The 12,774-nt window shown below is 31.0% G+C and overlaps 1 protein-coding gene across 11 annotated transcripts in view; it reads left to right on the top strand.

Moving 5' to 3' along the window:
- The window catches only part of LOC111682266 (plexin-B), a 160,086-nt gene that overhangs the window by 97,168 nt on the left and 50,144 nt on the right, over positions 1 to 12,774 (top strand). Inside the window, exon 8 of one of the 11 annotated variants that reach the window (XM_046946003.1) lies at positions 1,969 to 2,051. The exons of the other annotated variants lie outside the window; for them this stretch is intronic. Within the exon in view, the coding sequence (XP_046801959.1) occupies positions 1,969 to 2,036 (68 nt within the window). The 3' untranslated portion in view covers positions 2,037 to 2,051. Of the gene's footprint in view, positions 1 to 1,968; positions 2,052 to 12,774 lie in introns of those variants that run through there. 11 annotated transcript variants of the gene reach the window in all.

Raw genomic sequence — 12,774 nt, 5'->3', positions numbered from 1 at the left:
CGTCCCCTAATGCTAGTCCGCCAACTTTTTATTCTAAATAATCATATTGACACTAAAATACCTCCGACAAAATTTGACGACTCTAACTGTTACATTATCTCAAATAAACGAATTTTATATTTTCTTAATGTGGGCGTGGCTCAATCCCCCATAATAAAAGTCCGCCATTTTCCCCCCAAAATATTCAGATGAATATTTAAGTTTAAGATAGTTCTATTAACGAATAAAAGATTTTTTGTATATTTCATTCATATGGTAGTCGGCCAATTAATTACCCAAAATGTTTACAAAACTATTTTTATTGTGTTAAAAGGGACACATACATTTCAAAAAATTTCGAAATGTATTTTTCTGTATTCGATAAAAAGCGAAAACAATATTCCTTTCCAACCCACTAAAAATTATATTATGGACCAAAAATGTCAAATTATTTTTGCCGTAATCAGCTCAAACCACGGAATTTTAAAGACCCATTTCGAAAAAATCTAAAATATTTTATTTTTTAAAAATTACGCTGAGATCAGAATTTTCAATCGCTGGTAGGGAACTGAGGATTATTCCAAAAATGTATTTATTTTTCTCGTATTTTGTATTAATTAGGGATTGCAAATAATTATAATTGATGATTTTTTAGAGGAAAAAATCATATTGTAGGAGACATGATCTTGCTATAAGGAGTATATGTACATAATTCTTGTTAAGAAAACTACCGTTATCAACAATGATTTTTATTTTTTATTAAAAAGCTCGAGAAATAATTATTATTTTCTGATATATACCATGCACTAAACATTTTTATTCCCTTATATTATCAAAATTAAAATATTATATTCAATTTTATAAGTTAAATAATAAAACTCAACAAATAATTATTATTTATATAATTATTATTTAAATAATTTAAAAATCACATAATTTTTTTATATTCGGCTGTGCCGAATCTTATATACCCTTCACCAAGTATATTTAAAAAAACAGTTTTTATTTATCTCTGCACAAATGTCACACATTACATACACAAAAACAAATATAAACTGTAGCAGAAAGAAATATTAACCGTTATACTGTAATACCACCGTCAAACTGTATTACCACCCTCAAACAAATATGAGCTGTATTACCATTCACCTTCGTGAGAACAGAACAGCATCCAAACATACAAAAAAAAAATAAAATACACAGCTGAATAAAACCAAATACATATCCACACGCACATGTACATCTTTATCCAATTCGCAGTGTTGTTGTTGCTTTTTTAACAAAGCATGAAAAAATTTGGCTTTTTTGATGAAATTTTCAGAGGTTGTCTCGGATTTTTGCTCATATCTCCGTTATTTATAGACCAATTTTGCTGATTTTAAATAGCGATCTTCTCGAAAGCATGTCTAACTGAATTATTGAAGATTCGGATCTCGCCGATATCTGGGGACCTCTAAAAACTGATTTCAACAGATGGACATGGCTTAATCGACTCCGCTATCTATAAGGATCCAGAATATATATACTTTATAGGGTCGGAAAATTATGTTATAGAAATTACAAACAGAATGGCAAACTTATATATACCCTTCTCACGAAGGTGAAGGGTATAATAAAAATACGTACAGTGGACGTCCACTAGTACGAATTATATAGTGTCAGGCCCTTTCGTGGTACCGAAAAATTCGTATTATTGAACAACACATTTTGTATGTTTAAATTCATATAATACACTTAAAATATTGGATTTTTTATTTTTCATGAAAAATTACATAACGAAATAAAATATAATAAATGTGTATTATTTCAAATAAATTTCTTGTACGTAAGCAGGCATAAATGGACATATTTACTTATACGAATTGTTATTTTTGAAAGTCCAATGGTTGAAATGAGATATAGAAGGTTTTAAATTTTAATGTTTTTAAAAAAGTGCCAAAGACAATTTGCATGTGCATATCTGTTCTAAAATGTATTAAGCATGTTCAGATTACATAAATTTTTATAAGAAACTTGAATTCTCTAATTTAAAATTTTCTCTTAAAAACTTGGAATAGTTAAAGGTTCACATATAGTAATGCTTAAACCCATTTGAATATGGAGTTTTACTTATTAGAAAATCCATAATTTAACATTGATGTTTATTACTTTGTAAAATGATTCCTACGGCCTTTTCAATAACATCGCTTTTGAGTCTTCAATATTCTTCTCTTGGGTCATCGAAATTCCAAGAAAATAAATTAATAACACTAAATAATTGCTGATTTGTAAATATACATGCAGTGTATAGGACTTTTTTAAACACAAAACACTTGTAATAAATACAAAAAAATGTCTAAATTACTGAGCTAAAGGTAAATGATACCGAAATAATAAAATAAAAACTTCATTCATACGTAAATAAAACCAAAAATTCCCATAAAAATGCGTTATTCGTACTATCGAACAGAAAAATTGTGTCTTTATTTGTACTATAGAGTAGACAATGCAACAGTTTTGCCATTCGTATTATTGGACATTCGTAATAAAGAGGGTACGTTCTATTGGACGTCCACTGTATTTAGTACTTTTTGGATATTCGTACGCTTAAGGGCTGAAATATGTACTTACTTTTGGTACTTTTTGCATAAAAAGGGACTTTTTTGTACGTTTTTGTACTTTTTGAAATCTCTATAATATTCAACCTAGAAACATGAAATTAGGCATGTATGGCCCGGATTAAGTGAGGACCCATAAAATGGGACATTTTGATAATTTTTCGTTCCTCAAAAAGTACTTTTTGAAATTTGTATAATATTGAACCTAGAAGCATGAAAAATTTACTTTTAGATTTTTTGCATAATATTGAACCTAGAAATGTGAAATTAAACATGTATTGCCCGGATTACGTGAGAACCTCAAATAGAGAACATTCTGGTACTTTTCGTTGTTCAAAAGGTACGTTTTGAAATTTCTATAATATTGAAGCTAGAAACATAAAATTAAGTATGCATGGCCCGGATTAAGCGAAATGCGATAAAAGGGGTATTTTTGGTTCTTCAAAAGGTGTTTCTTGAAGTTTATATAATATTGAACCATATATGGCCCGGATTAAGTGAGATATTTGGGTTCTTCAAAAGGTACTTTTTGAACTTTCTTTAATACTGAAATTACAACATGAAATTAAACATGTATGGCCCGGAAATTAAGTATGTCGAGCCCGGATTAAATGAGAACATATAAATTGCGACTTTTTGGTACTTTATCGTTCTTCAAAAGGTATTTCTTGAAATTTCTATAATACTGGACCTAGCAACATGTACTTTATCGTTCTTCAAAAGGTATTTCTTGAAATTTTTATAATACTAAACCTAGCAACATGTAATTAAGTATGGATGACATGTAAATAAGTATGGATGAAGTGAAAACCCATAAAAGGAAAATTTTCGTTCTTCAAAAGTACTTTTTTAAATTTCTATAATATTTAACCAGAACATGAAATTAAGCATGTATGTCCCGGATTAAGTGAGACTCTGAATTTTCTAAAATATCGGTAGTACAATATTAAGAAATAGAGAGGTTACCACAATTTTACAATACCTGTAAAACGGCTCGCTAACAAGGCAGCGGGTTATAAGCTAGTATATAATATATATTATCGATTTGCTTATTTCCAGCTGTAACCTTCATATACATATTTTAAAACATCCGTAGTCATATTCCATGGAGTATCGCATGAGAATTTCATTGTTTAATAATAACTTCCAGACACTTTCTCTATTAATGCTACAAAATCACTAGTAACAGCAAGAGTATGTTTGGATTTGACGCTAAGTTTACTTCCTTTTGTGTTACTCTTATTAACACATGATAGATCTCTCGATATATTTTGGTTACTTTCAAACTCAACAAAATCCTTAGATGACTTATTAATACTGTGCGGAGAATATCCTTTAACGCTGGTTCACAAATTTGTATAGTACTTATTACATCTGAATTCCCACAAGCATATTCATAAGCGACTTCTAAAACTTCATTTTCAGAACATAGTTTTCCTATCTCTTGGTTTCTCCTTTCTTTATTATTGCCTATAATCTCTTCTCCTAAAGTTGAATCGTTGTTAGTATCATTCGAGTCTCCAGATTCGTGATCATCAGACAAAAATAACTGCATACACAGGACAGTAAAATTTTTATGACGTTCTCCCAGAATAACTACTTTTTTGTAGATCTTCGTTTAAATTTCATTCATCTACTGTCAACTTCCAAAATCAAATCTGCCATTTTTATCACTACTCTCTACCCTACTTTATATACCCAGCCTCATTTGATTCAATCTGCTTTCTTGATATACACTCTTCTTCAATCACCAGATTTGCTCTAAGATTATCCAAACTACATTCTGCCTTGCTTGCTGACTCCCATGTACTGCTGCATATTCAGATGGCAGTGACAAATTTTTTTATATTATACCATTTAATCTGATATTGTATCCTTGAGATATCGAAATCATATTTCATCAGCATTTTTTTACCCACCATCGAAAAAGATGGGGGTATATTAATTTTGTCATTCCGTTTGTAACACATTGAAATATTGGTCATAGACCCACAAAAGCATAAATATTCTGTGTCCTCATTAAAGTTTAAGACGATCTAGCCATGTCTATCCGTCCGTCTATCTGTTGAAAGCACGATAGAGTCGGAATAGAAAGAGCTAGAGGGTGGAAATTTCACACAAATATTTTTTATAGGTACGGTTTGTTTGGTAATAACTTGATTAAAAATTCGAATATAGCGATGAAATTCGACATAAGTAAGTTTCTTATGATCCAAAATCACTATGCAAAATTGTATAAGGATTGGTCTATAATTGACCCTACCCCCTACCCCATTCAGAAAATGACTAACGCTCATACGAGTCAAAATCTATCTTAAAAATTTTATGAGGATCGGCCCATGATTGTCCCTACACCCCATATAAGGTCCCCTTCAGAAAATGACTGCAACGCTCATTAATTGCTTAAAAATACGTGTGTAGCGATGAAATTCGACGCAAATAAATTTAATACGAACCGAATTCTGTCCACCAAATTTTATGAGGATCGACCTACCCCCCTATAAGGTTCCCTTCAGAAAATTACTTTAACGCTTATACCTGGCCTAAAAATACGAGTATATAGATGAAATTAGACATAAGTAGGTTTTATTCGAGTCAAACGAGGTTTAATGGTGGGTATATAATATTCGGCATAGCCGAATATAACACTCTTAATTGCTTCAATTTAAAGAATTTTTGATGCAGCAAGAGCAAAATGGATTAATATTTATTTTTGTTTTTTTTGCATCGTTCAATTTCTAAATAATTTGATTTCCAGCTTCAAATTCCATATTTTAATCCATTACAAACTCTGCATCAGGACCCATTACCTGTTGAACCAAATAAATTTTAGCCTTCTCTTTCTGATTCAAAATTCTATTCTATAACTGTATATTGTCAACAGTTTATATATAAAGACAAGTGTATTCTTTGGATTTTTTGGCCTGTTATTGCTATAAAGTTTTTTTGGATGGTTTCTAGCGCCATATTTTTATTTATATATACAAAAATTAACTAACAAATACAACCAAAAGTACATAAACCAAAATGTCGCTGACTACTAGTGTTTTTAAATGTGGTGTTTGTAAGGAGACTATTAGAAAAACCCAGCCTAGTATTTAATGCAAAATATGTACACTATGGATACATGTTCCGTGTACAGGCGTTACTGACAGTGCTCTTACTGCTCTAAAAGCCAACAAATCTTTATCGTTTTCTTGTAGTTCCTGTGATAATAATCCTCAGGCTGGACTTGAGAGTGTCCAAATTTTGTGATCATAACAGTAAAATTGATGCTTTTATAAATAAAGTTGATGATGAACAGACATCTATTAGACAAGCATTGGCTGATACTGTTTCGAGTTTTAAGTTAGAGATGGCTTCCTTTTTAGAAGAAATGAAGTCCGAGATTGTTGACTGCAACAAACTGATACGTAGCATTAACTCTTCCACATCTAAAAAGATAACTGCACTGGAGATGGAGAATAACGTTTTGCACAAAAGACTGAATCGTGCTGATATTGTTGTTAATCATAAAACTCGGTCACTTAAAGTCAGTGATGTTATAGGTGGTGATATTGCTCTCAGAGTTTATGTGAATGACCATTTTCTCCGGCTGCTGGTAAACTTAATGGTATTTGCAAACGGCTATTGGGTAAGAAAATAATAAGCAAATACAGAATTTTAAACAACGATAAACTTAGAGCTAAACTTACTATGCCTGATAGTGAGGAGTTGGTGCTGGATTACTCTGGATGTGTTGGACTGTTGGTTGATGATTCTAATATTTGAATCTTGGTATTTAATATTCCTTGCTTATAAATTAATGTTAAATTTAACTTGTTTTTATGAAACTTTTTGTTTTGTAAAACCTGGGGTTTTATCATTTGTTTGTAAACACTATTGATTTAAATTTAGTTTTTAATTATTTAATCTTTTATAAGTATTTTTTATATTTACTGTTCTTTTTATACCCTTCACCTTCGTGAGAAGGGTATATATAAGTTTGTCATTCCGTTTGTAATTTCTATAATATAATTTTCCGACCCTATAAAGTATATATATTCTGGATCCTTATAGATAGCGGAGTCGATTAAGCCATGTCCGTCTGTCTGTTGAAATAAGTTTTTAGAGGACCCCAGATATCGGCGAGATCCGGATCTTCAATAATTCTATTAGACATGCTTTCGAGAAGATCGCTATTTAAAACCAGCAAAATCGGTCGGTAAATAACGGAGATATGAGCAAAAATCCGAGAAAACCTATGAAAATTTCATCAAAAAATTGTTATAAAAGCAACAACAACACTGTATATAGAACAAGTAAGAGTGCTATATTCGGCTGTGCTGAATCTTATATACCCTTCACCATAGTGTATTTTAAACATAATTGATCTTACAGTCTAGTTAATAAAAACATTAAAAAAATTTGAGTCGATTTAAGCCGAATGTTTCGGCGGCGGCTCAAGCAACTTAATATAGTTCGGCGGCTAAGCTCCGACTCGAAGCCGGTCGACTTCGACCTCTGATTCATTGCTGGTAAACATTGACGAGACGTAGATTTTGTTTTTGTTTATCGTAAAAAAATTGTTTTAAAAAGCGCTTGGAAAAAATTTGTGTTAGTTTTAAAATTCAAACTTACATTATTCGCATAAAAATTATTGTACAATAACTCACAATCTACTCTCATATAATTGAAAACGTTTTAAATACCTTTTTTTTCTATTCATTAAAAAATATATTTGCAAAACAAAAAGGAAAATTATTTTATTTTAACAAAAAATGCAAATCATATTTTTTTGCTGTGTATTTCTTGTATGTTTGGATTCCAAACATACAAAAAAATACACAGCTGAATAAAACCAAATACATCTACACACACACGTGTACATCTTTTTCTATGTACAGTGTTTTTGTTGCTTTTTCAACAATTTTTTGATGAAATTTTCAAAGGTTGTCTCGGATTTTTGCTCATATCTCCGTTATTTACCGACCGATTTTGCTGATTTTAAATAGCGATCTTCTCGAAAGCATGTCTAATAGAATTATTGAAGATTCGGATCTCGCCGATATCTGGGGTTCTCTAAAAACTGATTTCAACAGACAGACACACAGACAGACAGACGGACAAACAGACAGACAGACGGACATGGCTTAATCGACTCCGCTATCTATAAGGATCAAGAATATATATACTTTATAGGGTCGGAAAATTATATTATTGAAATTACAAACGGAATGACAAACTTATATATACCCTTCTCACGAAGGTGAAGGGTATAAAAAGATGTACACGTGTGTAGACGTATTTAGTTTTATTCAGCTGTGTATTGTTTTGTATGTTTGGAATCCAAACATACAAAATATAGACAGCAAAAAAATATGATTTGCATTTTTTGTTAAAATAAAATAATATTTTTTAATGAATAGAAAAAAGTATTTAAAACGTTTTTAATTATATGAGAGTAAGTAGATTGTGAGTTATTGTACAATAATTTTATATGCGAATAATGTAAGTTTGAAATTTAAAACTAACACAAATTTTTTCCAAGTGCTTTTTAAAACAATTTTTTTGCGATAAACAAAAACAAAATCTACGTCTCGTCAATGTTTACCAGCAATGAATACGAAAGTGTTGTTGTTTTACTCTTGCTTGTATACTGTTAAGAACAACGTATTGCTAGTATTAAGCGCATATAAGTGTACAGAAAACTGTCTATAGCTAAGCGTATTTACAAAAACAAATTAGTACAAAGCGCATAGGGCTTGGGCACCCTTCGTTTGAATGCTGTTGACGTTATTGCGTTGTTATTTTTGTTTTTCTGTGTTTTTCGTTATGTATGTTTAGATGTCTGTTGGTTTAGATACCTTGTGTATTTTGTGTTTTATTTCGTTTAGCGTTGTTGTTGTTCTTTTTGTTTAGCTTTTGATGTAATAATAATGTCGTCGGGAAAAAATTTAAAATTCATAGAAGATGTTTAAAATACACTGTGGTGAAGGGTATATAAGATTCGGCACAGCCGAATATAATACTCTTACTTGTTGGTATTACTTTTTTAATGAATGATATATGATGTTAGTTTTTGAATGAAAAGCTGTGTTATTTATGAAATAATTTTGTTAAGTAGAATGAAGGAAATTATATTTATATATTTTTTGTTTTGATGTCGGTAAAATTAGATGCTGGTCCATCTTTCAGCAACAATTCTTATATAAAATAGGGTTTAAATCCATACATGAATTTTTTCAGAGCAGGTCATATGAAATGTCAGAGCATGAAACCTTCAGCTAACTACTCGAAGATTGATGAATTGAAAACAATCTTGGGTAATTCGGTATTAAATGTTTTTGGGGTAACTGAGACTTGGCTCAAACCTTATATTTCTACTCGTTGTGTTAATATTACTGGTTTCAACTTTTTTCGCAACGATCGCAGGGATTTTAATTCTATTGACTGGGATGGTTTGTTAAGATTCTTGGCTGAACTTAACTTTGAGGGCTTTGATGGAAGTACTGTTGATGATCAGTGCTCACTTATTTCATCTCTTAGAATCCTTAATGGCTTTTGTTCTCGTTGTTAGAAAAAAAACTAGCTTCTTACAATAATAGTTGGCTTAGCTTTAGAGATATTGTATACGCAAGGTCTCTAAGAGATCTATCGCTATTTTAGAAATAATAATTCCGAAGAGAATTGGAGGATATATTGTAAGTATCGCAATAAAGCCAATAGTATTTTCCGTAAGGCTAAGAGGAAACACTTTTCCAGATTATTTTCTGGTTTGGACACTACTGGTGTGTGGAGAGTTTTGTGAGGTTGTGGGTGTGTTGGCGGTGAATTAGTGGATTATTGTGGTGATGTTGAGACATTAAATAACTTTTTTGTTTCGGGTAGTGGTTCTAGTAATACAGGCAATGTTTTCTTTGATGATTTTTCTGATTGCAGGAATATTTTTCGTTTCGCTGTATTACTGAGCTTGAGTTATGTGAAACATTTGAAAAAGTAGAGTCTAATTCAATTGGAATAAACGAAATTCTTTTGCGATTTGTTAAGTTGGTTAATCCACTTATTTCCAACGATATTTTAGATTTATTTAACAACATTTTGACGACGTCCACGATCCCTTGCCTTTGGAAGGTTGCTCGAATTGTACCTATTCCCAAGTCGAAAGTCGTTAATAGTCCAGATGACCTGAGGCCCATATCTATTTTACCCGTGTTATCTAAGATTTTTCATTCATTTTTCTGGTACGGCATGACGTCTTATTTACTCTTATTTAACAGATAGTAATTCATTAACTGTAAATTCCTCTAAAACTAACGCCATTATGTTTGGTCCTACAACTCGGTTTTTCCCTAATCTAAATATTACCTTTAATAGTGTGGATGTTATCTTCATTGACCATCTTAAGCGTGTAGGTCTTATTTTAGACCCCAAGCTTTTTTTTTGTGCACACATCGACCTCATCAGCTCTAGAATCCTGGGTATCCTACGCCGAATATACTCAATTAATTTATATTTTATTAATTTATATTTACCTACTCACATAAGGTATAAATTGGCTCATTCACTGATGATGTCACAGATTTTGTATGGATTGGAAGTTGTTTCTTATCCAGAATTAAACGCCTTGTAAATTCTGTGGTCGAATATATTACCATTTTCCTTACGACTTTTTTTTCGCAATCTAATAACGTATTTCGGTTCAAACTTATGACACATTATTCAACGACATTTTTTGGTATGAAACAATATTAAAAAATCTCACTATTAATCACTTTATAAAGGTTTAATGTATTATAAAAGTTCTGTCGGAAAAAGGCTAAAGTAGTTTTTCTGGAGAAAGTTTTAAAATGTTTAATTTCAATACAAATCACTTAATAATGTCGATATACATATATTTTTTATATAACAAATTTACAGGGTGAAAAATAGATTACATTGATTTAAAAATGTAAAAACACGATTTTTGCATAACTTGAGATCGATTTTTTATTAATATACATATATGTATATATTTTATTATACATATATGTATATATTTTATTATACCCTTCACCTTCATGAGAAGGGTATATATAAGTTTGTCATTCCGTTTGTAATTTCTATAATATAATTTTTCGACCCTATAAAGTATATATATTCTTGATCCTTATAGATAGCGGAGTCGATTAAGCCATGTTCGTCTGTCCGTCTGTCTGTCTGTTGAAATCAGTTTTTAGAGAACCCCAGATATCGGCGAGATCCGAATCTTCAATAATTCTATTAGACATGCTTTCGAGAAGATCGCTATTTAAAATCAGCAAAATCGGTCGGTAAATAACGGAGATATGAGCAATAATCCGAGACAACCTCTGAAAATTTCATCAAAAAATTGTTGAAAAAGCAACAAAAACACTGTACATAGAAAAAGATGTACACGTGTGTGTGTAGATGTATTTGGTTTTATTCAGCTGTGTATTTTTTTGTATGTTTGGAATCCAAACATACAAAAAATACACAGCAAAAAAATATGATTTGCATTTTTTGTTAAAATGCAAATCAAATTTTCCCTTTTGTTTTGCAAATATATTTTTTAATGAATAGAAAAAGGCATTTAAAACGTTTTCAATTATATGAGAGTAGATTGTGAGTTATTGTACAATAATTTTTATACGAATAATGTAAGTTTGAAATTTAAAACTAACACAAATTTTTTCCAAGTGCTTTTTAAACGTCTCGTCAATGTTTACCAGCAATGAATCAGAGGTCGAAGTCGACCGGCTTCGAGTCGGAGCTTAGCCGCCGGCGAACTATATTTAGTTGCTTGAGCCGCCGCCGAAACATTCGGCTTAAATCGACTCAAATTTTTTTAATGTTTTTATTAACTAGACTGTAAGATCAATTATGTTTAAAATACACTATGGTGAAGGGTATATAAGATTCGGCACAGCCGAATATAGCACTCTTACTTGTTTTTGAATCACATTTTATTTCGTATTCTTTACCGGATACAGGGAAGTTAGAAGGATATAATAACAAGTAAGAGTGCTATATTCGGTTGTGCCGAATCTTATATACCCTTCACCATAGTGTATTTTAAACATCTTTTATAAATTTTAAATTTTTTCCCGACTACATTATTATTACATCAAAAGCTAAACAAAAAGAACAACAACAACGCTAAACGAAATAAAACACAACTTACACAAGGCATCTAAACCAACAGACATCTAAACATACATAACGAAAAACATAGAAAAACAAAAGTAATAACGCAATGACGCCAACAGCATCCAAACCAAGGGTGCCCAAGCCCTATGCGCTTGGTACTCTTTTGTTTTTGTAAATGCGCTTAGCTATAGACAGTGTGTTTTCTATACACTTATATGCGCTTAACCTTAGCAATACGTTGTTGTTGTTCTTAACAGTATACAAGCAAGAGTAAAACAACAACACTTTCGTATTCATTGCTGGTAAACATTGACGAGACGTACATTTTGTTTTTGTTTATCGTAAAAAAATTGTTTTAAAAAGCACTTGGAAAAAATTTGTGTTAGTTTTAAATTTCAAACTTACATTATTCGCATATAAAATTATTGTACAATAACTCACAATCTACTCTCATATAATTGAAAACGTTTTAAATACTTTTTTCTATTCATTAAAAAATGTATTTGCAAAACAAAAGGGAAAATTATTTTATTTTAACAAAATCTGCAAATCATATTTTTTTGCTGTGTATACTTTGTATGTTTGGATTCCAAACATACAAAAAAATACACAGCTGAATAAAATCAAATACATCTACACACACACGTGTACATCTTTTTCTACATACAGTGTTGTTGTTGCTTTTATAACAATTTTTTGATGAAATTTTCAGAGGTTGTCTGGGATTTTTGCTCATATCTCCGTTATTTACCGACCGATTTTGCTGATTTTAAATAGCGATCTTCTCGAAAGCATGTCTAATAGAATTATTGAAAATTCGGATCTCGCCGATATCTGGGGTCTTCTAAAAACTGATTTCAACAGACAGACGGACATGGCTTAATCGACCAGGATCCAGAATATATATACTTTATAGGGTCGGAAAATTATAGAAATTACAAATGGAATGACAAACTTATATATACCCTTCTCACGAAGGTGAAGGGTATAAAAAGTATACATTAATGTGAGTGTCAAAGTGCTTGACATAAGCTTTTATTGATAGCAGTTGGTAACTATATATGTCAGA

Source organism: Lucilia cuprina, chromosome X (assembly GCF_022045245.1).
Source record: "Lucilia cuprina isolate Lc7/37 chromosome X, ASM2204524v1, whole genome shotgun sequence".
Lineage (NCBI taxonomy): Eukaryota > Metazoa > Arthropoda > Insecta > Diptera > Calliphoridae > Lucilia > Lucilia cuprina.
Note: the sequence above shows the minus strand (reverse complement) of the source record. Positions and strands in the feature narration are given on the sequence as shown.